This window comes from Anser cygnoides, chromosome 15, assembly GCF_040182565.1.
Source record: "Anser cygnoides isolate HZ-2024a breed goose chromosome 15, Taihu_goose_T2T_genome, whole genome shotgun sequence".
In the NCBI taxonomy this organism is placed as follows: Eukaryota; Metazoa; Chordata; class Aves; order Anseriformes; family Anatidae; genus Anser; species Anser cygnoides.
Window position 1 is genome coordinate 3,235,334 of NC_089887.1, and position 27,328 is coordinate 3,262,661.

Below are 27,328 nucleotides of genomic sequence, written 5' to 3' on the forward strand. Positions count from 1 at the left end.
GCAGCTCGACCACGGCGTTAACTGGGCACCAGTTCCTGGTAAATACTGGGAGCCTCGTCTCAGTTCGACAAATATCTGCACTCCCCCCGGTGCTGCCTGCCTGGGCTCCCTTCCCTGCCCCTCTCTAAGGCGTCCTTGCAGAGTTTTGACCCCCCTGCTTGGGGACAGGCAGTCAGTTTTTGGAGCTGACAGATGACGTTAATAGAGGACACGAGCTGTGGCTGCAGAGCCTGCCGGGCGGTGCTTTTGGTTGAGGGATGGGAGCAGCAGAGCACCTTGCAGGCTGGCCAGAGCACGGGGCGTTCATTTCAGAGGGGATTTCATCCCGCTGCAGAGTGGGATGAAATGGCCCTACCCAGCGAGCCACTGGCTGGTTTTCCTTTTCCCTGCCAAGCCATCCTCCCTGTCTGCTCACGTGCAAGCAAAGAGAGGCAACTCACCTTGAAAATTAAGAATTTCCTTGCCAGAAAAGCTGGCAGCCCCAGGCTTGCACAGCTGTGTGCGGCTTCGTTAGACTCCCCCCATCTCCCAGCGAATTTGGGGGTGAGGCAGAGGAAGGCTGACGGCAGCTCTCGATTTTCCCATGTACCGTCGCAATCACGAACCTGCTCGGTGCATTACCCAGTTGTCCAGATTTAACAATATCTCGTTGTGTTTTTTTTTTTTTTCCCTGCAAACCCTTTTTTGTTCCCCATTTTACTCCTCCAGAGCAGATGATTCAGTGCCGGGCTCGTTCTGCAGGTCGGGGCGTGCGAGCAGCGTCTGGCTGGCTGAAGGGCTTTCACTCGCAGTCTGAGTGGGCACACGCACTTCGGTGTGATCCTTTTTTGCACTTTTGGGAAGAAAAAGCAGGCTGTGAGCCTCAAGTGGGTGAAATAGAGATGGGCTTTAGCAATTTTCTCTGCATTCAGCCGTTGTGGGAAAGCCTGAGCATCAGGGCTTGTAGAACACCTTCGCCGCCGCCTTTGTGCGGTGGGAGGTTTCCTCATTATCTGCCCTGGGCCTCGCTTATAAAAAGGAGCTGTAATTGTAGCAGCTCCTCGCCATAAAAGCACAAAGAAAGACGTTTTCAGGGAAGGAAAAAGTCCACGCAGCTTTTATGATCCTGTACAGTACTCTGCCTGCTTTTCTCACCTCCTGCTCTTCATCCAGCATCAGCTCTGCCTGGTGCTATCCGTGACCACCTCCGGATGGAGCCTCCCCCGTGCCACAGAAATACCCCTTTTAGAAGGACCAAATTTAGCTTCCTCCTCCCCACGAGTGAAGAGACAAGGGACCCAAAATCACCCCACATGGTCCTGATGTTTCTATTCCTGCCTCGTCCCCCAGAGCTGTGTTTTTTGTGGTGAGTCCAACGCTAGACGCTCAATCTGTAAAGTCCCACTGGGGATTTTGAACTGGGATAAATCCCTTCCATCTGTGCGTGGATTGCACTGGGAAGTTGGTTTCTTTCCAGCTCTCTGGTATTCCAGATTGGTCTTGAATTTCAGATCGCACTGAGGTGGAGAGCCAAAGTTTTCTACAAGGCTCCATGTGAAATAATAAAACTCTGTATGCTCATGGTGGCGAGAGGGAAACTACGAGGTGTGCCAAGCACCAGAGCCGTGGAAACGTCTCCCGCACCTCCCATTGCCGTGGGGAGCACGGCTACGTGTGCATGCGTAACAGGCCTGGAGTAATCCCAGATCACAGCACCTTGGGGCACGCGTGGCTGTTCGTACTAAAAACCGGATGACCTCAGCTGAGATACGGTATTTGTAACTGCGAAGCGTTCCTACTAAGTGCCCTTTCCTGTTTGTTTTTAGCAGGACGTTGTTTTAATGACTGTGGAGTTACTCATTTGATTCCCAAGGCTGGAGAGCAGAAATGAATTAGTTTCATTTCAAGACTGTGGCGTGCAATCATTTTTCCAGAGATTGATGTACTCGGAAGCCAAAATAAATGCATTGCCCAATTGAGGAACATTATTTTCCTGCCTGTAACCATCAGCAGAGACCGGCAGGAGCACGGGTCCCTGCTGCAGCCTTGTTGCAAGGGTGCGCTGTGCGGGTGCGCGGGGGTCCTGGGTCCTGTTTGGGACCTGTGCTCCGGTACAGGTGCGTGGAGTGGGCGACTCCAGCCAGGCTGGGCATGATATGCAGGGCTTGCATGTCGCGGTGCTGGGCTTTGAGGCTTCAAAAAACGGAGGAGGAGCTCCCCTGTAGTGCACATTGCAGGGCTGGGGGGCACTGATGGTTCCCTTGGCTTTTGGGTTATGTTCCTTGCATTGAGCAAGTACCTAGGGGCATGTGGGGGCAGCTGGGGCCTCCCGTAAGCACCCACAGGAGCCCCAGTTATAACAGCAGCAATCCCGAGGGGGTTGGTTATGGTATTTAGCCCTTTAGCTGGTTAGTGCGAGCTTTATTTCGCTTTATTTCGCTCACACATTGGTCTAATAAGCAGTGCCATGTGCCCGGTAAGACCTGCACTCTTCTGGCTCCTTTGGAGCCCGGGCAAAATGGAAGCACTGGATTAAAAAAAAAAAGTGAAGTCCATTGGGAAGAGGCTACATCCTCTTCCCAAAACATCAAAAAAAAAGGCTTTCCTGGGCCAGGGCCCTGCGTGTTGTGCCAGGCGGTGCGAACGTCCCCTCCCCGAGGACAAGGGGAACGGAGCGCGCGGCCGCCCGCGTTACATAAAGATCGAAGTGTCCCTCTCTATTGTTGGCCGCGGGGACGCCAGCGGCATCACAAACATGCGTGTCCTCGGCGCCGTGGGAGATGTTCCCAGGGGAGGCTTAACACGGAGCGGGGAACGTGAGACGCTCGGCCCCGGGAGGCCCGGAGGCCCTCGGCCGGAGGCTGGGCTCCGCAGAGCGCGCCCGGAGCACCGAGTACCTCTCTTCCAGCGAAGTCTCACTACTCTGTGAAGGGGTGTTAGGTTTCTGCGGCGTTTTGTGCTCTGCCAGGCATATTTATTCTTCCCCCCCCCCCCCTCCCTCCCGTCAGAGCCTCTGGGAGAGCGATGAGCGGGTACATGCTGTCCAGAAGGATGGGTGTGTTGGGAGTCCTTATTAGCAGGCTTATTCCAGGGAATTAAACCCTAATTTCACAAAAGGGCAGCAGGAGAGCGGCTACGGCTGTGGGAGAAGCAGGCCAGCTTGGCGTGCTGTGCGTAAATGGGACAAGAAGTCCTGGTCTGAGACTGCAGGTCCTGGCCATTACGGTATTATAACCAAAAAAATAATAATCATTACGTTTCTTTACTATTTGAAACAAAAATTACAAAGTGGCTCACAAGGAAGCCAGTCATGTCTCCTCTACCGTGCCCCCGCTTGTATTGGTTTTGTGGCTGTAAAATGTTCCCGATCCTCTCCCGTTTCACCTTTTGGCAACCCTGCTGCAAAATGTGCCTCTGCGATGCCCGTCATTGTTTCTCCCTGAATTAATTGTTGCGTGTAATTGCGACCTGCCGCAGGACGCTGCCTTGCTCCATTAAAAAGAGCGGTGCTAATGAAGAACATTGGGTACCGTATGCCGGGAGAGCAAGGCTCGACTCGCTGGGACGCGTACTCGGCGTACTGTTATTGCGAGCCTGGGCAGAAATGGTGTTTCTGTCTCTCGTCAGTCACTGGCTAATGATTGTAATTTTTACTTGCTGAGAAACTCTGGCTATAATGGACTTCATTAACAGATACACGAGATGCTACCAGACCTGCATTAGGGGGAGAGAGGAAGAAAACAACCCCTGCGTGGAGGCAATTTTATTATTTATTTGGAGCGATAGGAGTGATCCTGAATTAGTGTCGGATTCAACGGGGTGGGTAATGAGCTGGGCTGAGCTGGAATCCAAGCAAGCTTATTAACGAGAGCAAACTGCAAAGACGATGCCCGGGCCTGAAAACAGCAAACAGAAGAGCCCAGGCAGCACGTGGGGCTGTGTCTGCGTGCCGATGTGTTTGCATCCTGAGATGCTTCTGCTTGCAGTGGGTCACAGGGGAGAGCAAAGAGCCACGTGCATTAGCTGACACCTCCAGGGTAGCTCTATGGCAGCGTCTTTGCAATTAATCAGGAGCTGCAAGAAATGTTGGAGTCGTTGGGTGACCTCAATCTCTTTTCACCTGGAACCGGGAAAGGCTTGTCTTGGTTCGGTAAAGGATATTTCTGGATGCATTTGCTGAAGTCTGTCCGTTTTTATTCCGGCTAGAATAGCTGTTTTTTGATCAGGCTGGCCTTATTTACAGCTGCGATCGTGGTTGAAGCTGCAGGTTTGCAGCAATAATTGGGAAGCTTTGGAAAGCAGAGAGGAGCTTTGTGACAAAGACAGAAAGCTTTATGCCCCTATCTCAGACCAAACCCAAGGCACTGAAGCCTGCAGCGCCTTCAGCGGGACTCGACCTCGGCCCCGTGGATCAGCTGGGATCCAGGGCCTGATTTGGAAAGAACGCAGCAGAGTGGAGGTGCAAAAATAGAAGGGAAGTCTTAAAAAAGAGAGACGTTTGCTGTCTTCTAACGTGGCGTTTGTACCGAGCGCTCGCTGACAGCGTGGTGCAGCACAGAGCCCGTCTTTATGTATCGGTGCCAGTTCAAACATCGTCAGTGCTATTGTTGGACTGCTTTGTTTGAAAATGGGTCTTCTGGGTAGACGGCCGGGTTCAGGGCAGCGGCTGCGTGCACAGCACTTCAGGCACTTTCCCCAGCTTTGCTTATTTAGTGCTGCGTGGGCATGAGCGACAGAAGAAAAACACAAAACAAGCGGGTACAGGACGTGAGAGGGGCAGAACAGTTAAACCAGCGAGGGGCTGACGCGCACCTCCACTTCCAGGTGGACTGGGAAGGCAATCTTTTGCTCTGCAGACTGCACGAGCAAAGCCAGGGCTGTGCTGCTCGGGGAAAACGCTCCGAGCTTCAAAGAATGTATGAAAGTAAAGAGACGTGCTGCTCTCTGGCTGGGTTCGGTTGGAGCTGTGTGCGATGGGAAGCAGGGTGGGGGCCAAGTCGTCTGAGCACGGAAGATGACAAAAATAAAATGTGCAGAATCCCCCCTGGGGAAAATGCTTCGTGTCCTGCGCACCAGCCGCTCATCCAGCAGCAATCCTTGCCATCCTTGCAGGCTCTGGCATAGCCCCAGATACTCGCGTAGGTGCAGCCTCTGCCTTCCCTGCTCTCAGGAGGATGTTTTATTAGGATGCATTACCGCATCAGGCATGCATCCCCCTGCATCCCTCCCGATGCTGGGCCATCCGCACCCCATCCCCGACGGGCTGGAAGGGGCCTCCCGCAGCCCGCGCTGCGCTCTGGAGAAGTCATTATCTCCTAAAGACTTTTTCCATGGGGTTTGTTGGCCGGGAGAGCCTGTTAGGGCCGTGCGATCCCTGCGGCTGCAGAGCGTCGTCCTTCCCCTGGCCGGTCCCGGGGAGCTGCCTGCGAGGGTTCCTGCTGCCAGGATGAATTCACACAGCGCGGCCTCGGTTACGCGAAATCGCCTGCCTTCAGCTTCCAGCCCTTCGGCCATAAATCATGAGCTCCTTGCCTTGAGGAGAAGCCGTTCAGATCTTGTGTTGGAAATTGCCGGCGAATGCGGCCCGTATTCCGTGTCGGTTTTGTTTTTATTGAAGAGGAAAGGATATTGCTCACGGAACATTTGCGGGCCTGGGCTGCCGCGGCGTACGCTAAGCAGGGGCTTGTTTTTATTGCAGGCGGCTAATGAGATGGTACTTTGACAAATCCCGTAAACACTATTAGAGAAATGAAATTTATTATCTAGCTGTTTATCATGAGTGGATTCAAGGTAAAGACTCGTGTGGAGGTAATCTCAAGGGATGGCTTTGAGGTAAAGCGTACCCAGTCCTTATGAAACCCTTATCTGTTTACCTGCCGGCTTGTTTTGTTTCCCCACCTCAAGGCCGTTCGCTGAGGTGACCTGTGCCATTTCAGTCCAGCTGCTTTCCCTGGGGAAGGATGTGGGTTTATTTTTTTTAGGCGAAACTCTTCCGTGGTTTAGACAGGCTGGGTTTCTTCTGCATTCATCTTTCTACTTCTCAGTAAGTGTAGTCACTTTGCTCTTCCCCCCGTGTCGAAGCCCTCAGACTGGGTCCCATTGACCCCTCGTCTGCGGCGCGGCGGCTTCTTCAGGCAGGAATCACTAGAAGGAGCACTTCAGCTCTAGTTTCCCCCTCTTGACTCCCCCGTTTTGGCGATGGGTCTCTCACGCTGGCACAGCTGAGTGCTGCAGCTCTGCCGTGCCCTGTGCTGCCGGAGAGGAGCCGTCCCCGGTCCCACCGAGCACCCCACGCCACCGGGGCCGCACCGGCAGATGCCTTACGGACAGGACAAAACCCGCCCCTGGGCTTTGGGGAGAAGCCTCGACCTCCTTTTCCCTTGTACACATTTCTCTTCTTTAGCCCCTGGATGCTCTCACTTTCCACGGCCAGAGCCTGCAAACGTGTGCCTGTGTCCTCGCGGAGCTCTCCGTCACCTGTGCGTGCGGCCGTGCTGCTCCAGCTGGCTGTTCCCACACCGCCGCCTCTTTGTGCAGCCAGCCCGCATACCGCAGACTTTTTTCCTAAACCCCGCTGTTGTTTCTTTTGGCTGGAACAAACAACAAAAACCCCACACCCAGAGCTCGTGGAAGGCAATGGAAAAGTCTTCCTGAGTCGAACCGACGTCTTCCTTTCGGAGCTCTGGCAGACGCGGACCCGCTAAGCCTTTCCACTCGGCTGCGCCTCTCCCACAGCTGTTATTGCCATCGTACAGATGGGGAAAGGGGAAAGTGAGAAAAATGATGGGTGTAGCCTCCCAGGGCGGCCCCCTGTCCTCCTCTCCCAGGCTTGGGGTGCCCAAAACCCCCAGGCTGTGACCTGAGCCCCGAGATGGATGCCCTTTGGGGACGGGGTGGTAGGAAGCTCTCTGTGCCCCCACTGTGGGTCTTCTCTGATCCTGGTGGTCCCAGGGCTGCGGAGCCCTTGCCATTGAAAGAACCTACATCTCATCTCTTGGTGTGTTACAAAAAAAAAATGCATTTACAAGCCAAGTCTCTGGCTTATGTTGCCTTACAGCTTACACAGAACTCTTAATATGGTGCCTGTCTCTTCTAATATCACTGCAGCGTTTTAATTGCATGAACTGGAAGCTGCTGCTCCAGTACTTAGTGGGGGAACTTTGCAGGGCTTTAATCATTTGCTAAAAAGCTTTCGGGCTCCATTACCATCTCATGGCTTTCCGTAATTGAGTGCCTGCGAGTTGAGAAGCCTTCAGAGCAATAACTCGCTCTCCGGATCAGACGGTCCAGAGCCACGGCTGCAGGAGGAAGCAATTAAACAAAGCTGAGCCCTCTGGGGCGCTGCCAGGAGCCGGCAGCCTGGGACCACGGGGCAGAAAGGGCTCTCGTGGCTGAGCACCAGCTTCTTCCTCCTGCCTCTGGAAAAGGTCCGGCCGGGGACAGCTCAGCAGAGGGAGGCAGGCGGCGCTGCGGCGGCACGGGGCACTGAGGCTGCTGAGCGATGCCGGCGGCGGAGCCCAGCTGAGAACTGGTGGCTCGTAGCAGGTGAGAGGCGGTGGATGGAGGATGATGAAGGACCAGCCTGATAAAAACCGGGAGAGGAAAAACGTCCTTGGCTCATCGGCGCTGTGGGGCCGGCGGTTCTGCTGGCGGGCGCTTCGTGTCGCCGCCGCGGCTGCACGAGGAACGTGACTGAGGGGAGGGGACGGCTAATTGCTGCAGCGAGTCAAGGGCTGTTTAAGCAGCTAATTAATTCCTCCTAATCAGCCCTTGATCTGTTGAAAACTGCATGGCATTATCTCCTCTGCTGCAACACCTTGATAATTCCTGTCTGAATGGCCTTCATGGAGAACATATTTAAATAAACTCAATAGAGATTTCAGACAGATAGCAACTATAATTACCAGCTTGTACAAATTAAAACGTGGTTTGTTCTGTTCTTTTTCTCCTGCCTTCGCTGCCCAGAGCTCCCGCTAATCATGTTCTTGCTGCTGGTGGCACGCCGGTCCCCGGGGCGTTGCAGCACATGCCTTCGGAAAGCCTCTGCCGTGCCCGGTGCCGGGGTGGGCATTTCGGATGGGGCTGCGCACGGGCACACAGCATCCTCAGCCACGTTTGGAAAGGGGAGCAGCAGCCCCTTGGCTGAAATACCACGCGTGGAAGATGGCACGACGCTCCCCAGGGTCAGCCCTTCAGCGTCCCTCCTTCTGTCTCTGCCAAGGTTTGCAGTCTCCTGGAAAAGCAGGGGTTTTCTCCCCTAGGAGCTGCAGGACACGTGCCTCGAGCAGCCGCAGGAGCCCACATTGGAGCTCTCAGCCTGGCCCCGGTGCTCAACCAGCGCTGCCCAATAAACCCACCCTAAGCACTGCCGGCTCACACACGGTTTGTTAGGAGGGATAAGGTCAGGCAGGCCACCCTCATTTCCTCTGCCGTCACTTGGGACAGCCAAAAACGCCGGCTGCTTGGCATTTGGAAAGGTCAGCCAGCCCTGGGGCTCCCAGCCCCACGGTGGGTGTCCGTGTGCTTTCAGCCCGCTCAGTTATTTCTGCCCCGCGTTGTCGTGTCCTCCCCACTCTCACGTAACTCCTTTGAGTGCCTTAGTCAGAGTTTGGGTGCTCAGGCATATCTCTTTTCTCCCTGTCTGTTAGATAATTGCAAGAGCTGCAAGCAAGGTCATTTTCTGGCACCCAAGTGCTGGCAGAGAGCGGAGAATGTCATGCTGCTTTAATGAAGGATTTCAGGGATTCGGAATGAGAAAATTGATTTTTCATAGCAGGGGAACGATTTGGTGCCCCTGGTCTCTGGAGGAGCAGTAAGGGGACTGTCTGATTTCCTACACTCTCGTGGCATTACGAGCTGGCAGGGGCATGCCTCCTGCTGCAGGAGACGTTCGCACGGAGCCCTCGAAGCTCGCATCGGGGTCTTTCCTAACCCAGCAGCAGCATGGAGCCCAGCATCCATGGGATGCTGGCCTGGGAGAGATCAGGCTGAAGGGGAAAGCTAAAAAAATTGCTTAGGTCATTCTTGTCTTAAGGTTTTTGAGTTTGAATTGCCGACGCATCAAGGGCTCACTCTATGCACACACATTGTCTTGGTACTGGGGTGCACGGATGCTCCGGGGAACTGATTATTCTTCCTCTAGGCTTTTCGTGAAATGTTTGAGTTTTGTGTCCCTCGGTGGGCTGTTTCCTTGTCCTTACATGGTGGGATGAAACCCTTAATACTGTGAGACGGGTACAATAGGGACAACATATCCTATTTACTATCATCTTACGTCCAGCTCAGACATCTGCACTCACTGTTTTTATGCTTGGCCAGGGCAGGAGCGTCCCCAGAAGTGGGCAGAGCATCTCCCCGAGTGGGCAGCGGGTCTGGGATTTCCCAGGACGTGGGCACAGCCTCACCGCCCCAATCCCAGAGAGCTGGGAAGCAGCTGCACACCTCGGCCCTCCGGTGCCTCAGTTTCCCTTTGTGAAAGAAGGCTGCTAATCCATCCCGGCCCGCCAGGCACGCCGCGTGCCTAAATTCAGCAGTGCCCACCCGGTGTTGTGGTGTTAAGGCAATGGGGCAGCGTGAGGACATGGCCCAGCTGATTAGCATCGAGACGTGACAGCGAGCCTTGGGGGTGTCTGGTTTCGTTCCCTACCTCTGGGGCAAGCCCGATATAGAAACGGAGTCATGCAAAACAGAACAAAGTCTCCGTTTCAAAGCTGGGGTTGAGCAAATTAAAATGTAGCACGTTCAAAAGCCAGCTTCCTTGGATGGCAGACAAAAAAAAATAAATAAATCAATTTCCTTGAAACAAATACTAAATATTAATGAGAGGATATGGTCTGCCGTGCACACAAAGCTGTGAAGAGCATTTCCCGTTGATCAGCGGCGGAGGCAAGCTCGTGAGATGAAATTGCTTTTCCAATGGCTATTTGTGGCGCGTCTCAAGGTGGCTCGGGAAGGTTTACCCACCCCAAAAAAAGAACAGAGAGCTCAGAACATTTCCTTCTTCGTAGCAGGGCGGCCACGGGGGATGCGTGCCGGTGCCTTCAGTTTTGTTTACGCGCTCGCCCAAGAGGTTGGGGAGATGGCTCGGTTCGTGTTCGGAGAAGGCAGCCCTGCGTTACGCAGGGGGGGAGCGATGCCCTGGGAGCTGCAGCCTGCCAAATGCGGAACACGGGGCCCAGGAGCACGCCCGGCTTTGCAGCCACATCCGCATGCTGATTTATTTCGATAACGAGCAATGGGGGAAACATTCCAAAACTGCTTACAGCCATCAGCGAGTTTTCCTAAAGTGAACGGACAGGGCTTTGGAGAAAGAGCCTTAATTTTTTTCTATTGCTTTGACCCTCGGGTAAGTCGGGAAGCTTTGTGTTGCTCCGTTTCCAAACCGGGAGGTTGGAAAACTACAAGCGCTGCCTTCCCTCGCTCACCGTGATGCACAGCGCGGCGTGGGGCTCCCCATCCCAATGCCGTGCTCACTGGGGCAGCCTGGGCACGGTGGTGGGAATGAGGGCTGCCAGCCTTGGCCGGGGAGCAAGCACCGTGCCGGGAATAGCTGCAGCCACGGAGGGTGCCAAAATCATCCCGCGTCCACCGCGCAGTAAATAAAAACACGTCGGCTGATGGTTTCATAAAACCATGAAGCCAGCTGCGTAGCCGTAGGTCGAACGAGAGCTAATATTAGCGAGCAGATGACTAAAATTAGAAAAGTAGAACCGAGCCAGAACTAATTAGCTGCTCGAGGAGTAGAACCAGAACCGGAACAAATTAATTGTTCGGAAGCCGAAATACCAGCGCGGGGCCTGGCAGGAGCCCCCCGGGAAGGCTCCACGCAGGCTCTCGCTCAGCTTTGCTGCTGGTGACTCATGCGTGGGCTCGTGGCGTGCCTGGAAAAAGAGTCCTGGGTCCTATCTGGAGGCTGCAACAGCCAAATACAAGTTGGTGTTTTGCTCCCAGCCGGGAGTTTGCACGATGCAGCACGAGCTCGGCTGCACCGCGAGCGGCACGGAGCCAGCTGGTGCCCCGAAGGGCTCCGAAACACGCTCCTTCCTTCTGCCCCGTCTTGCTCTCTCGCTGCCCAGATGAGCGTTCGTAGCGGCGAGGGTAATTACGAGGCCGCCTGGATGGCTCCTGGAGGCCTTCAGCCTCAGCTCTGCCACCGGCTGAGATGCTTTGCTGAGCTCTCGGAGCGAGCCAGGAGCGAGCGCCGTCAGAGTAATTTCCAGGGAATTAGGAGGCTCGCAGAGATAGCCGGCACGCGGCCGTGTTTTTTGGCTGTGACTCAGTCACCTGTGTGGTCACTTCTTTTACTTTCCGAAGGTGGTAACTCACCCTGCATTTCTTTTTCCCCTCTCGCAGCGCTCAAACAGCAGCTCCCGTTTTAGCAGCAGCATGACGCACGGTGTTTTAAATTCAATTTAGAATACAAACTATTTATACCAGCCAGGAAAAGGCAGTGAAGCAGCTCTCTCTGTCATGAGTGGATTTGTAATTTCGGAGCAATCATTGCATAACTAATTGAATCAGCTCTCAGCATGCGAAATCGGTGCCCTGCTTATCGGAGGTTTTCATCTCGCTCCCCTCCCGAAGGCGGCTGTCCCCCCTCCGCCACCGGCACTTTGTGCGTCTGCATCAGCCTGGGAAGAGAGCGGTGCCTGCAAAGCCGCCCTTCCCTTCCCTGCTCGCTGCTCAAACGGAGCCAATAAATGACCAAATGCACTCAGCAGGGATGAATAGCCGGGTTGCTGGTGCCCCCCAAAGCTGCCCAGGCTCCGTGCGAGGGAGCGGAGCGTGTTTGAAGCTAATGAAGAGCCGGCCGTGTCTGAGGAGCAAATTGATGTTGAAACGTTCCCCTGGCTCCCGCCTCTCGCCTCATTGCCTGGGTGTGCTTGGGATGTGGGGGCTGATCCGAGCCATGCGGAGGGCCCCAGCTTGGGGCCTGAAACCTAAAAGAGGCGATAAATCCAGCCGCAGCTTGCTGGGGGATGCGGAAAGGTAGAAAACATACCGGCCGTAGGGATTTTGATCGGGTTGGGAGCAAGGGTCGTGGATGGGGTGACTCGGGTGGGTCCAGAGCTGCGGATTTGGGGAGCAGCTCCAGCCACCCGCACGCAGCAGCCTCCCGGGGCGAGGGGGCACCTCTTCGGCTGCATTTGGGGCGGGGGGCCGTCAGCTTCTGCTGCTCTGTAAAACCTGGGGCTTAACGCTGCAGCCAGAGGGAAGCGCGCTGGCAGGGATGCTGACACATCCCTGGAGATGCTGCTGGCGTGCGAGGGGCCGGGGCCGTCGCGGAGCAGCGTGCGTGGTGCTGGGAGGTGGGTGAGGAGCTCAGGCGAGTCCTTAATGGCTAAAATTGCTGAGCGCTGACGAAGGCCAGCTGGTTCAGCACGTCCAAGGGATGCAGTTATCTGTGCCAAGCTGGCAGGTCTTACCTGCAGGGAGCTGGGGGGAGCGCTGCAGATTTTTCTGGAAGAGGGCTGGGAGGGGTTGCCCCCGCCTGGTAGGGTCTGCGTGGCTGGGTGCAAGTCACAGCACCTGGAAAATCAGAGCTGGGGGGCCCTGCGGTCCGTCCCCTGCTCTGGGATCTGTTTTCCTTCCTTGCAGGAGGGCAATACCAGGCTGCATCACACGAGCCCGTTGGCTTCGGTGGCCCCGGGGCAGCCTCAGCCTCGCTGAGCACCTCCAACCTGGCGCCTCCAACCACCCCTTTCCCTTTCTGCTGTCTCTTCAGGTGGCGAGATGGGAGCACAAAACGCGAGCGCTCAGCCGGGTCTGCGGCTCTCCACACACCGCCTGCTACTGCCTGGGCACCGTTATCCTGATGCTCAACTGCGTGCGGAGCCACTGGTAAGGATCCAACTCTTCCGCTCTGTGGAAACCCAAAGAGGTGCCCCCGCAGGGCACGGGGACGAGGGCTGTGTGCTCTGCAGGGCTGAATCCAGCCCCGGCGTGTTGGTTTTACCTGGATCCCTCCAGCCAGCAGATTTATTCCGGGGTTTGGAACACCCCAGTCAGGCAGAGGGATGCAACAAGGTGGCTGTGGTCAGGAGAGCAAACCGTCAGCATCAGCATTTCTTGCCCCACTCTTGGGGCAGTTTCCCCTGCCCTGCGTGCAGTCGTGTGGCAGGAAGGCTGTTGGCACAGCACGGATCTTACCCAAAAGCAGAATCTTTTCATTTTCTCCTGAAAACAATAAACGAGATGAAGCCTGTTTTTAAGAAGCCCCCGTTTCCTGTGCAGGAGAGTAGGATTACCTGTGCACTTAGCGAGCAGCCTCTTCAAACTCTTATCTGCGATCTGTTTAAACTCTACCCGTGCTAATAGCGTTGTGTGACTGATGCGCCCTACACCATGGGAATACGTCCTCTGACGTTCTGAGTGCAGCGGAGAGGTTTACTGCGGAAGATTTCCTCAATGCCAGCAATTTATCTGCGATCTGATAGGCTTTATCTTCAACGCTGTGAGGAGAGGCAGGCTCTCTACTAAATTTCCAGATTCAATTATGCCAGGGTCAGAGCTAATGGGTTGTTTAGTACTCCGGGTAATTTCCCAGGCACCGAGATCTCAGGCTGGAATTTGCACATGTATTTAAGAGCTCTGCCTTCCTGGAAATGACACCGAGACCTGCCCTTGCCCTTCTGCGTTTGTCACCGCCGCTTCTTGTTGCAGAAACCCCAAGAAAGCTCGCGGTGAATGTGGCCATCATGGAGTGCAGGCGGTGCGGGGGGCATGTGTGCGCTCTGCCCATGTCTCAGTGACACGGCATGCTTGGCTTTCGCTGGGGAATGTCTCGGCGGTCTCAGGCACGGATGACACAGCTGCTTGTTGTCTGGGAAGCAGTGCAAAGCCTTGGGTCCGGCCTTTAATTAAAAACACAGCTGATGGGGGGACGATCCCGGCTCCCAGGGGTCCTGCTGAGCTCCTGGGGCAGCGGCGCTCACCGGATCATGGTGAGGCACCGATGGGGAGGGTCAAGGAGGCCTGACCTGTCCCAGCACTGCACCCCAGGCTATTCAAGCAAGGCAAGTCCTTCCCCTGGGAGCCACGGCATGGTTTCAGGCTCCATCCCCAGCTCCTTGAACCCTCCACGGCCCCAGCCAGGAGAGGCCGTGCTGTTTGGGAAGGCGTGATCCTGCCCACTGCTCTCACGTGAAGGCAGCAGCCAGCCCCAAACTGGGCTCCAGCTGCCCAGAGATGCACCCGTGGATCCTCCGACACGGGCAGTGCCATCTCAGGGGCTGCTTTCACCAGGAGGGGCACAGCTCTCCTGCTCTCCTCCTTTCACTTTCCCCTTCAATCTTTTTTTTCCCGAGTCGCTTCTGCTCGGCTGCACTGATGGAAGCAGATTTCCTGCTTCTCCGATCCAGCCGTGCAGAGCGAGCTGCATCTCGCACTCGGGCTGTGCACGGTGGCTGCTAGCACAGGGCATGCGAGCTGCCGAGAGCGAGCAAAAGGGTGGCCCCAGGGCATCCCTCCACCCCCAGTGCTGTGACCCAGCCTTTCAAACTCCTCTCTGCATGCCCTGGGGGCTTGGTTTTGGGGGCAGGGGCCGCCAGGGAGCGCTTGGGGAGCCCACGGGGTGTCTCCTTTGTTTTTAAAAACCCGCTTCCTCTTCACAGCTGTGTTTTTGGCAGGCTCCAAGCCAAGGGTGGAGGCAGGCAGGGAGGGAAGAGCAGACAAACTTTGCAGGTTGGCATCTGGGCTGCAAGCTCCGATGCCTGCCCTTCCTTGGTCTTGTCCCCAGGTCGATGCTGCGATGGTCTCAGGCAGTTTTCCATCCAAAGGGATACTTTGGTTGTAAGAAAAAGAATATTCCGTGCTTATTAAGCAATTAGGTGCTTCCCAGCCCAGAGCTTCGTTATCAGCCTCGGCGTGTTTCTGAGAAGCAATGCAGAGTGACCTGTGACCGGAGGGGACCTGCTTAGTCAACCGCACGAGGCAAGCATCCTTAATTGCTTTGGTGCAGCGATGATTTTCATGACAGTCGTGTTCTTTCAGCAAGAAGCAGGGAACTTCCATCACCGGGGCTCTTATCAGGGAAAACAGCTCCTGAACTTTTGCACTACCTACCTGCGCTGTGTTTATGGCTGTTACCGTGTGACACGGGACATGACCACCTCTATCCTCCTGTACATTTCCATCCCGTGTCCCTGTCCGGCATTAGCCACCTTGTCGACATCTTCCCCTGCTCTGACTATACAATGAGCCAGGGGTGCTGCCTTTGGAGCCCTCCCTTGCTCCCATTTGCGTGCTCTTGCAAACTCCCCGTCTCAGAGCAGATACGTACAGGTGGTTCTGTACCTAGGGAGCTTACAGTGGGAAGCCCACCTTCGGGGCCTTGGGGCGTTTGTCCGAGCTGTAACGGCACCACCCGTGTTACGTGTGCCAAAAGGGGGATTTGGCAGATGCAAAGCAAGGCCCTCAGGGTGTCTGGGGTTGTGGTGCCTTTGGTCCAAGCACGCTCTGCAGAGGCACAGCAAGGGCAGCACCTTTGCAACAGAAAGAACCCACCCTGGGACCAGATTTGGCACCGGGAAGGGGCCGGCTGTCATTCAGTAGCGTGCTGCTTTTACGCTCAGCTTGTTTACTTCCTGGATCTGGTATCAAGAACAATTGTGTTGTAAACGGCATCGATCTACCTACCACGGCATGTTTTGTGCAGAAGTGACCACGCTCATGATGGGAACTGAGCGTGGCCTGCAGCAGCCCATGTCCCCTCCGACCCGCGCTGCCAGCAGGCTGAGCGTGGCTGGGAAAAGCTCCGGGTGGACCAAAACACTTCGTGTCCCCGACGGAGCCGCTGCCGGGCAGGGAGAGAAGCTGCTCCAACCCCCAGCTGACCTAAATAACACCCACCCTGGCGCTGGCAGAAAGGCAAAGTCATTATTGGCAAAAGAAGCTGTGAAGATGATGACCGGGCTAACAATTGCTGGTGGTATCGGCGGGATGGTTTTAGGCTTTATTTCCCTTTTTTTAACGAGCGAGGTCTTTTGTTGCGGCGTGCAGGCAGCGGTGCTTGCTGCTGGCCACCGCTGGACCATTTTCCCCCTGCTGCCTGCTTTTGCCAGGAGGAACAAAGCCTCCAGCACGGGGACGGGGACATGCCGCGCAGCCGCCTGCGCCACTGCTGCTTCCCGCTGCCTGCCGGCCCCCGGCCCGCTTCTGCCCCAATTGCACTTGCCCAGTTTTCAGGCTGATTTTGGGGATCGGGCGAAGGGAGCGCTGCAGCAGCGACCCAGTTTGCTCGATGAGGTCCCTGCCCTGCTTTGCAGGAAAGGGGTTACAAAATGTGGTCGCTGTGTGCCACCGAGAGAGGCCCAGAGACCTGAAAAGCTCAGCTCCTCTCTCAATTTCCAGGCATTGCTTTGTGCTCCGTGTGGCTTTTGGGGCTGTATTTGGGCTGCAGGTTTGGTTCGCTTTCTGTTTTCGCAATATAAGCTCCTGTTTGTGCAAACCTGACCACGGGTCTCCTCCGCATCCCCGCGGGAGGAGCGGTGCCCCCGGTACCCGCTGCAGATTCCCCTTGCCCCCGGTGCTGAGCACACCGCGGGTTAAAACCACTTCCAGCTGTACGACACCTCCGTCGCCGCGCTGCGGGGCCATTTCCAGAGTGCTTTTCCAGTTCATGTGGTTTATTCCCACCACACGGCACCGCCTGCGCGGCAACAGCTGAGTGCCTGAGCCAGCGCCCTTTGTTTTTGGGAAGGGTGGGCAGAACAGCGCCGGTTGCCTTGGCATCTTGGGGCAAACCCCGCTGACGTGGCGGCTGTGCAGCCTGCAGGCAGCTTGCACCCCTCAGGGAATCATCCAAATCTCCCAGTTGGGCCAGAGCTGGTGGATTTGGGCTTTTTGGCCGGGGCAGGGAGCGGGCGCCGCTGGTGTTTGTGCTGGCAAACCGGCGGGTACATGTGGGGAGATGCTGGGGGAGGCCCTGTTTCCCCCATTTCCATTCCCCAAAGCTGGGGGGGCACCCCCCAGGCCCCCTCTACCCCATGATCGCAGGCATCCTCGTGACAGCAGCCGGGGATGCGATTAAAGTAGGTCACAGCCCATCCGTCCCTGCCTGGGAAGAGGGCAGCTCCTCCCCACGGCAGTCGCTCCGCTCGGCGCACAAAAGCGTTTCCAGGTACCGGGACAAAGCCTGGCTGCAAGCGGCGTCCTCTCGGGTGCCGAGCCGGGACGCTGCCTTGCAGCACAGCCAGAAATAAACGCTGTGACGAACGTGACTCAGAGGCACATGGAGAAAGGGACCGATGGTGGGTGGCCGCAGGACTCGTGCCACGCGACGGGGACAGCCCCTGCCTCGTCCTCCCCCTGCCAGGAGGGTGAGCCGCGGCCCCCGGGGGGGCTCCCCTGCCACCAGGAGCAGGCACGGATGCCACGATCACTGCATTTTCTGGCGGCTCCGTGCTGCTCGTCGTGGCCCAGCATCATAAATGCTTAAAAGGCTTATTTACCAGTCCTGAAAACTCCAGCGCGCATCATGTTTAATGCAAATAGAGAGCGTGTTTAGGAAGGTAGAAAACAGCACTGGAGGGCAAGGCGGCCCATTATCTCTGCGCAAACGCCTCCCTCCCTCGCTGCAAGCCGAAGAGCAGGGGACTAAGCCCGACATGCTGCTGAGGGCAGCTCCTGCAGGCCTGCCGCCCGTCAAAAGGGAGGATGGCATCTTCTGGAGCAGGGGAGGCGGCTTTGCCAAAGCAAACGGCGTCACGTGCTGGTTGCAAAACCTCCACCGCTACTTTTGCAGTCGGCCAGGTCACGCTCTCGAAGCCACGTTTGTTCTTCTCGTACTCCGAGGCCGAGGCAGGTCACGAGCATAGGATAGGGGAGCTTCAAGGATGCAAGACAGCCTTAATCCCGCTAACCCCGAGCAAAAAGCAGCCTCTGAGCACCACGCCATAGCTGCACATCTTTTTGCCAGGGGAATATCCCCGCAGGGCTTCCCATCCAAATCCAGGCAGTGCTGGTAGCAGGGACGCAGGTTTGGGCTTCCTCAGAGGGGTCGCTTATATCATTTAAAAATAAACGTCAGGGATGCGATGTGAAGGGTTGTGAGGCTGCTGGATTGTGTCTTCCCATCAGCACTGATTTTAAACGAAACCAGGATGAACCTGGCGAGCAGAGGGAGGCGTGCTGGGTCATGGAGGAGCTCCCCGAGGCTCCTTCCAGCTCCCTCCCCAGCACAGTACCTTTATTCTGTTTTTTGCTTCTTTGCTCTAGTGCTTGCTGAAGGATGAAACGGCTTGCTGTGGGGGCCTAAAAGCTCCAAGGAAAACAAAGAGGTATCAGCCAGGTCTGTGCACCGTAAGGTTTAAGCATCATCCTGGGCTTTGCTTGGCGAGTGCCTTGCCAGCCGGCCTTGAGCCTTCGCAAGGTGCGTTGCAGCCCCGGCTCTGTAAGCCGGCTTGGCAGGACTCAGCTTCAACTCAGGCAGCAAAGAAAACCAAGGGATTTGCAAGACTTGCAGAGCTGGACGTTAGGAAAAAAGCCTCCCGAGCACCGCAGATAACATTACACAAGCTGGCAGCCCTGAAACCGCTGGGTCTGTTCCACGCGAAGACCTGGGAGCACGAGGAGCAAAAGGCAGGCAGCAATGGCCAGGGGCGCAGGAGTGCTGTTAATCCGCTTGAATTTCAGCCTCCAGCGTGCTCATTAAAAAAAAAAAAAAGCTCCGAGTTTCCTACCTCGTGTGTCAGCAGCATGTGGAGAGGCGCTGCACGCAGCTCCGTGGGGCTGTTATCTCATCTCGCTGTTATTAACGGGCAGTTCTGAATCATGGCGTTATCTTGTTTGGAGCCATCCGCTCTCACTGGAGCTATGCGAGGCGCCAGGCCTGCCAAGCCCTGCTCCTGGGCAAAGTTCGGGTGGCCCAGGACAGGGGGGGGTCACAGATATTACGCTCACAAACAAGCATTTGGAAGGTCAGACCCGAAATGCCTGCCTGAGCCTGGAGCCGAGAAGCGCGGCTCGCGCTTGACGATGCGTGGATCCAGTATTTTCCTTTCGCTGCTCCAGTCCTCCCCCTGACTGTCAGGCCTCAGCCGTGAATCACTCCTGGGCACGTGGCGAGCGCACGAAAGCTGCAAAATATTTTGGTGGAGAGGAACGGGGGTGGGAGCATGAGATAACCCGGCGGATTGTTCCCCAGGCCTCCAGCTCCCGTGCTGAGGCATCGCAGCCTCCAGGGTTTGCGAGGGCATCTTTGTGCATTTTATATATATATATATTGTTTGCATCATATTGCATTCGGTGGGGTTGACATTTCCAGGACATTTCCACCAAGGGTTGCGAGTTAAAATAAGTGCCCCAGGTCGAGCCCTGGCTGCTCACCAGCCTTTGGCTGCTTGCTTCTCCCATCGGAAAAGGGGACCCTGAGAAATGTCAAAGGGCCCCTGAGAAGTGTCTCCCTCGGCAGCATCCTCTCCCAAAGCTCTGCATCTCCCAGAGGGGGGGGACGTTAACAGTGAGTCGCCGCTATTAACAGCCCTTGTTGTCTCTCTGACAGCTTCACAGAAGCCATGAAGAGCCAGCCGAAGCTGGAGGGCTTGGACAGCCACTGGGCCTATTACTCAGGCTTGGTCGTCTTGGCTGTAGGGACCTTGTTTGTCATCTCCAGCTTCTTAGCACTGGGATTCACCGGGACTTTCCTAGGTAAGCGCGAAAAATTCGACGGCCGAACCTGAAAGCTCATTGAGTCCTCCCAGGGGTCTCTTGGTCGGGCAGAGCCCCGTGTGAATTTCTTCTTCCTTGTCTCTGGGGAGCTGTTAGGTTTGTTCTCGGCTGTGTGATACCAAAGCGTGATGTAGCCACGCCGTTACCTTGCACGGAGCTGATCGTGCAGCGATGTTACACAGCCAGCCTAATCGCCTCCGGTGTCGAGCCTGAAATTTTAGAAATCAGCTAATTATCTCGGAGGTCAAATGTCCTACAGAAAGGGCGGCCCAAGGGCAGAGCTCGTGAGCAGGCCAGCACCTGCACAGCCGCCGCATGGTGGGGAGGAGGAGGAGGAGGAGGAGGAAGAGGAGGAAGGAGAGGTATGAGCCATCCAGGCGCCCTGCGCTGAGCCCCCAGCCGCCTGACACGCGTTCAGGCAAGATCTCATTTGCTCTTCCCCTCTGCAATAAACCTGACATCCGTTGACAGATCCTTTTATCTGCCGCTTTCTGGCAAAAGGCTTTTTCCACTGTGCCTGCTTTCACATTTAGAGAGTAATTCTATTAGCATTGTTGACTTTAGAAATATGCCAGTATGTGTGGAATTCATAAAAATAAAATAGAGACGGGAACAATAAATATCGAAGGAAAGGGGCAGCTCCCGCTGGCTGGAATAATCACAGCCCCGGCTTTGACACCGCATTTAGGCTGTGCTTTTGCAAGTGCTTTACAAACCAAATTCAATTAGCTCCTGCAGCGTCTCCAGGAAGAGGAGAGGGAGGTAATAAGCCTTCCTGGTTTCGAGTGGAGTCGCGAAGAAACGCGTTGGGTTGGCCAAGATCCCGCCGCCAGAAATAGAGCCCAGCACTCCTGATCGTGGGCTCTCACCGTGGGTGCTCCTGGCCCCGTGTTGCACCCCTGGACCCAGCCACCAGGCTGCGGCTCCCTCCCAGCTCGCCCGCAGCCCCCGGGGGCGATGCTGTGCGTGGAGACGTGTCCGGGGAGGCCGAGCACAGGAGCACCCACCGGCCGGAGCTGGTTGAGCGCTCCTGAAGCCCGGCCAGCTCCGGGGCTGTTTACGTAAAGCCTGATTCAGCCGACCAGGAGGACCCACTGGGCTTGAACCGCTGGGGAAAAGCAAACGAGTGAGTCAGGCTCGGCGTAAGCAGGGAGCGCTCGGCCCCCTCTGTTTTGGCACGGCTGGCAGTGCCCCCCGGGGAAGGGAGGAGGCGGGCGGTGGTGGCCCGCATCGGGCACTGCTGCTCCGGCCCGCACAATGGCTCGTGCCGAGCCCGGCGTGACGCAGCAGGGAGCAGGGCCAGCGTTGCCAGCTGGAACGTGACGGGGCCGGCAGGGCAGAGCCGAGCCACCGCAGCGCTTGCGGGGCGGGAGGTGCCGGGAGCATCCGTCCTGGGAACAAAAGCTGGCGTTCGGCTCCAGCGAGCCCCCAGACTCTTAGCTGAGAACGATGTTCAGTGTGGTTCCTGCTGGCAGCAGAGGATACGAGGGGTCTGCAGGGCTCAGGGGTCTCACATGGGGTGAGCGCCGTCCCCTTGCATGCCCAGCTGCTGTCCTGGGGCTGCGGTGGGAGCAGGGTCCCCAGGCAGTGCGGGCACTTCTGGCCGCGGGTGGCAGAGGGCCATGCTTCTTTGGCAAGGAGTGTCATTGCATCATCCAGCTGCTTCTCACAGCCGGGTGAGCTCAAGAGAAGTTTAGAGAGCCTGAAATGCCCGAGCACTTAACAAACTTACTGGGACAGCATTTGACCCTTTCCTTTCCAGTTTTGCTAAAGCAATGAGGGCTGCACCGGGCAGGACACTGAGACTGCATCAAGGCTGCCCAGGAGACCCCTCTTTAACAAGTTTAAGCTCCCGAGCACGGCACTTTGTCTCTTAAATGCAGGCTAAATGGTTCACAGGAGCCACCCTTCTGCCACAAGCCTTTCTGTGCCACCCCATTGCCCCCAGTGCCAGTCCCAGCCTCTGTTTGCAGTGGCTGGATGCTGCCCCTTGCCTTGACAGCCCCGGCTGCCTTCTCCCCTGCAGGACCCCGCTCCCACCCTGCCGGCGCCAGCGTGCCGATTCGGAAAGCGCCGTGCGCTTGCTGGAATTCAGTTCAGGGCCGTTTGCCCGATTTTCTGACAAAGGCAAGAACGAGAGCTTGACTTCCCGGAGGCTGGGGGCACCCAAGAGGCAGCTCTGCCTGTCCGAGCCCATCCGTCCGCGCCCACACGCGGTGCTGACCAACATCTCAAGTGAACCAAACTCGACCAAACTCTTTTAGTGGGATATGGTGGACCCGGCGGCTCTGAAGAGGGGCAGTGGAGGCACTTCAGGCTGGGTTGTGCTCAGGAGGCCACGGGAAGCTTAACGGGGTGCATCGCATGGCTTTCTGCTGCCGCGATCCAAAGCAACCCCCCCAGAGCAGCATCTGCCCTTTGGGGCGAGGTGCTTATACCAATGTCCAGCCAAAAAATACACCCAAATTAGATCCCAAAGTCCCTTGGCCTGACAAGGGGCTGATCCCTGTTTTGAGGGCTTGATGGAGGCGCAGGAGATGTCCAGGCTGAGGCTGATGCCCAGTCCCTTCCCTTAGCACCTGCCTGGCCATGAAAGCCTCGCAGATCCTCTCCGCCGGTTGCGTTCCCTTTGTGCAAACCTCCCCGGTGCCAGCGTCATTTGGGGCTCGAGGTGTTCAGCCCCGAGGCGAGGGCGGGCAGGGATAATGAAGCATTTTGACACACAAGAAAGCACAGCAACGGCTGCGCTTGGGGGGTGCTTTCTGCCAGAACAATCTCAGAGATGCATTGCCAAGTAACTGTGAGAACATATAGTATAAATACCAGGCAATTATCTCACTTAGTGGCCTGTAGTTAAAGCCCAAAAGCACTGTATAATTGGACAGGCGCTGTTTATCCTTGGGAAGAAATGTTTTTGCACCACGTGAGGTCAAAGAAATTACTCGGCGATCCAGGTAATAATAATAACCTTGAATACTTTGCACTCCCATAATGTGCTTTATCTGGATTTCCAAGCACTTTCTCACCATACATTAATCCTCGCCCCCACTGCGCTATGAGAAATACCGATATTATGGTCGGCGCACAATGGAACTGGGAGGAGACGTGCCCAAGGTCAGGGAACGGGCTGGTGGCAACACTGGGAGCACAACGCCGGGTCCTGGGCTGATGGACCTGCACTGCTGGGTTGTGCTGTGGACGCGGAGCAAAACCCTCGCTGGGCTTTGTGGTCTTCTCATTTTAAGACCAACAGGAGGCAGGGCTCTGCGTCCCAGCTCCTTTGCCCCGCTGAAATGCCGTTCACGAGCTGCACATCTCCTCGCTTGTCAATTTATCCAGGCACCCTTCAGGAACACCGAAAGATGACTCCGCGCTAGATAGGGAGGTTGAATGCTGACAGATCTGAAAGCTTTCCTCATTATGGATGACAATCACCTCATATCATCATCATCATCATGCCGATAATTGAGTGTTTTGTAGGCAGAGGTGCTATTTTCTGAAATTCTGAGAAATTGTCTGAGCCACGAGATAAGGGTGGCACTGAAAGAGGGCATTTGGTGGTAGCGGCCTTGATTGTAGCATCTCGAAACACCATTACAGTGCTCTGGGCTTATTTCCCCATTAAATGGCTTTGAACCTATGCACTTGCTTCCTTGTCAAGTGACTTTAGAGGGGCAATTTTCAAATGGGAAAGCAGAATCAGCCAGGTGGGACCGCGAGAGCCGTGTCCTGGGGAGGAATGTAGCTGCCGTAGCCTCGCTGCACTGCACAAACCTTCCTCGTGGGCAAAGAGCCATTCCCGGAAAAGCCGATAGACACGGAGTAAACAGCCTATTTACTGCAGCTTTCTGAGCCTGAAAGTCAGCAGCAAAACCCTTCATTTGCCTTCATTTTCCTTTGCTCTGCCTCCCCAGCAGGGATGCCCCATGGAGGGCACCGCGTGCCGAGCCCCCTGAGCCCCCAAAACTCCTGCCTGAGTGGATCCTAACGAGAAACCCTCTGCTCGCCCTGCAGGTGATTACTTCGGCATCCTGATGGAGGCGAAAGTCACCAGCTTCCCCTTCAGCGTCCTGGATAATCCCATGTACTGGGGCAGCACGGCCATCTACCTGGGCTGGTCCCTCATGTGAGTACGTGCCCCCCTGCCAGCGGCGCTATGGGGTAAATGTGGGGTCTGTGCGCTACGGGGCAGGCACTGCCGGGGAGGGTGTAAGGTGCTGGCTTGGACCAAGGGCCAAGGAAACTGTTGGTGATGGCAAGTCAGCAGTAAAATGGCCGGGGAGTAAAATGGCAGGGAAAGCGCAACGTGCCCTGGCTTCTCGCTTCCCGACTATTTTTGTGCTTGCGAGATCTTCTGCTGTCATAAAAGACTTGCGGCATTAATGGTAGAAAAATAAATAACGGCCAAGCGCTGGGGAGAGGAAACATCAGCAAATGCTCTGCCGCCGAACGGGGTCCTTGGCAGGCTCTGCACATGGAAAAATCAACAGTCAGGGCCGAATTCATGCCGGGTGTCACTCAGCAGGGGCAGGGCACTGATACCAGGGATCAGTGTGACCCTGTAATTACCTCTGAAAAAAACAAAACAAGCCAACACACCCTTTCCCCCACTGCATGGCGATAACACTTCCGAAACACTCCTCATGTGATACAACACAGCTTAATAGCCTGCTTAGGAGGAAACGAATGGGCTGTAATTTAGCAGTAAATGAGCAATATACTCTATTCTGTGTATTAAGTTTTATGTGGTTTTCATTTAATATCACATTTTATTTATTTGCCCAGGAGAAAAAAACACTGGCTGCCTTACCTTGGGAGCCCGTAGAGCATTACAGGTCTTTATCTCTACGTATTTTGCATGGGCACTTCTGAGTGGACCCACCTCTCTTCTCTTTCTGCGGAAAAATAAAATCCTTTGTCACTTTATGGTCTCCTTTTCAGCCACGTCTGCAGCAGCGCAGCACTTTCTGGCCCCTGGTAATAAGCCAAGCTGATGGCTCCGCTGAGCCTTGCTCATGTTCCTTCTGCACTTTGAAATCCTCCCCCCCCCCCCGCAGCCGTCAGGCATTGCTGCACAAGGCCGTTCGCCTTCCTTGCAGACCCACGGCAGCTGGATTGGGTCCAAACCTTGGGAAACGGAGCCCGAGAGCCGGCAGCACGCCCTCGCTGCCCGTGGCCACCGCAGGGGCTGGCAGCAGGGCTGGGCACGGGGGTGACAGCGTGGGGACAGCAGGGCAGAAGGACCCCCCCCACGCCACACCACAGCCAAAGAGCAGCCACCCAGTGTGACATAACCCGAAGGAGGAATTTGACCAGAAGGAGTTTATAAGATTTTTATTTTTTTTTTTTTACAATCAGCATCAAACAGTTTCCTGGAACCTGTGCCGAGCCCCCTCGAGCTGTTTGTGCTGCAGAAATCCCTTCTTCGCCCCCGCGACAGAGCAGCCTCGCACCGGGTGCGCTTTGCTTGGTCTTCCAACACAGTCCCAGGCAAAAGCAGCTTGAAGCGGCTCAAGACAACAGTGCGATTGCCTCTTTTTCTTGTTAAAAGGCTGCTCCCATAAAGGGCAGCAAGGCGTGACAAATAATTGCTGTTGACAAATTGCTGGAGCTGTGCAAAGTGGCACCAGGACACCACCCGCCTGGCCCTGGGGAAGCTCAGCGCAACCCTTCCCGCTGTGTTTGTGGCTGTTTGCCTTCCCCCTGATCTCGGCTTGGGTTTCTGTGTTTTTCTGGGGGTTCCTGGGGCTTTTCTGAGGTCTCGCTGGAGTCGCAGGGCTTTAAGATGTTGGGTGTCTGCCCGCGGAGGGGCCAGAGCTAACGTCCCGGCGGCGGGAGGGATGCTGCAGCTGAGCTGTTGGTACAGGAGGAATGCATCTGCTGACGGGCTTTGGACATGGCCTGAAATGTAAAACGTATTTCACCCCCCTCGGTGATGTATCATGCTCCATATCGTGGCACTGGGGCCCGGGGGATTGATTCATTTTCAGCTGTAAGGGCACATACCGCATAATGTAAGCGAGCTTGGCAGCGCCCCAGACAGCCTGCGATTAGGACTCCGACGTTAAGAACATGCTTTGGGGCCAGAGCCGCTATTTTCTCCCTTCCAGGATATTGCAAATATCCCGGGCTTGACTAATGGCAGCTCCACAGTCAAAATAAACGCGTGCGCCAAACGCGCTGCGGGCGGCACTTCGACCCCTTCGTGCATGCATCGAGTGGAGGGGCTCGGGGCTGTCGGGGCTCCTGGCTGTGCCCAAGGGGGATGCACGGGGACAAGGCTCCTCTGCTGCTCAGCACAAAAAGGGGAGGAAAGGGCTGCGAGCAGCAAACGTGAGGCAGGAGCAAAGCAGCACGTCCAGGACCAGCGGTGCTGGTGGGGAAAGACACGAGCCCACGCACATCGCTCTTGCAAAAACCCCACAGCAATGGGGAGCTGCAGCAAGGGTTGGGGGGCAGACAGATCTCCTATCAAAAAAAGCCCTCAGCTGCTACCAGGACCACAAAAAAAAACCACAAAACCTACCTGGCTGACTCATCACTGACCCTGCTACAAAACGAGCCCAATAAGTAGGTCGGGCTCGTAAGAGAGCAGAAACACACAAATGCTTCTCATTGCCCGCGCCGGGCAGCCTCATTTCTCCCACAAGACAAATGGAGCATCGGTTGTTTCGAGACGGCTCTGTGTATCGGTGGTAGGGGAAGTGTTTTAACTCATGGCAACAGGCTGTGTAAATCAGAGCTGGCACCGCAGCCAAATGATGCAATTAGAGGTCTTGCTGTCAACAAACAATCATGTAAATTTGTTCTCTCTGATACAAATCAAGGAGGAGACATGACTAAGCATGCAATAGCAGGGGGTGGGGAGACGAAGAAGTTGCCCCGTGTATCCTAATGAGGAAAAAACTTAAAGCAAAATGGAAACGGTGAAACGGTGAAAAAAAACAGTGGAAAGGGTGAAAAGTGTGTGCACTTCTCCAGGAGCTGCAGGGTTCAGGTGCTTCAGGCTCTGCTCTGAAGGCATTTTTTCCCAACAGGGCTGGCCCCCTTGCAGGAGGCTAGCAAGATGTTTATGCTCACCAGAGACAAGCTAAGTACATTTTATTGCTGACAGCCAGCTCTTGTCCCCTTCACAGAGCTGCAACCAGCAATTAAAGGCAGTCAGCAGCGTCCTAATTAATGGCAACACTTGCAGACGGTGGCTGGAAGCATGGGATGCAGACAGGATGCTTTGGGGGGCTGATGCTAAGTGAGGAACTGGCCACAGCCACGTTTCTCGCTGCAGAGATGAGGCTGGGACCTTGTGGGGGAATTTGTGGTGTTGGCAGCTGGTTTGGAGACTGCCGAGATCCCGGTGCCGCGGCAAGGACCCGGCTGCCTTCACCACCTTCTGCCCCTCGCCCCCCGATGCTTTCAGGCCAAGCATCGAAGAACTGACCCCGACATGGTCAGTGCAGGTTTGCAGCCTCCGCTCACCTCTCTCCTTAGCGTGGTGATGGGGTGATTTTAATCCTGATTTTTTTGGACCTGTTGCTAAAAGGAAGAGCAGCCCCCATTGCATCTGTGATCCTCGAGCACCGCTGCAGCGCAGTGTGCTGGTGGCATCGGCCCCCGTGCTGCGCCCGGGGACCCTCTCAGTGAGGGTCATTCAGCTGGGCCCTGGGGACCACACAGGACCCTC

The 27,328-nt window shown here is 55.8% G+C and overlaps 1 protein-coding gene across 7 annotated transcripts in view; it reads left to right on the top strand.

Annotated features, from left to right (window-relative positions):
- PEMT (phosphatidylethanolamine N-methyltransferase) overlaps positions 1–27,328 on the top strand; it is a 40,289-nt gene that overhangs the window by 9,522 nt on the left and 3,439 nt on the right. For 6 of the 7 annotated variants that reach the window (XM_066977696.1, XM_066977690.1, XM_066977691.1 and 3 more), the window contains 3 exons: positions 12,704–12,819; positions 19,481–19,626; positions 23,662–23,773. In XM_066977696.1, coding sequence (XP_066833797.1) covers positions 12,704–12,819; positions 19,481–19,626; positions 23,662–23,773 — 374 coding nt within the window. Of the gene's footprint in view, positions 1–12,703; positions 12,820–19,480; positions 19,627–23,661; positions 23,774–24,432; positions 24,572–27,328 lie in introns of those variants that run through there. The other variant, XM_066977693.1, reaches the window with a different exon arrangement.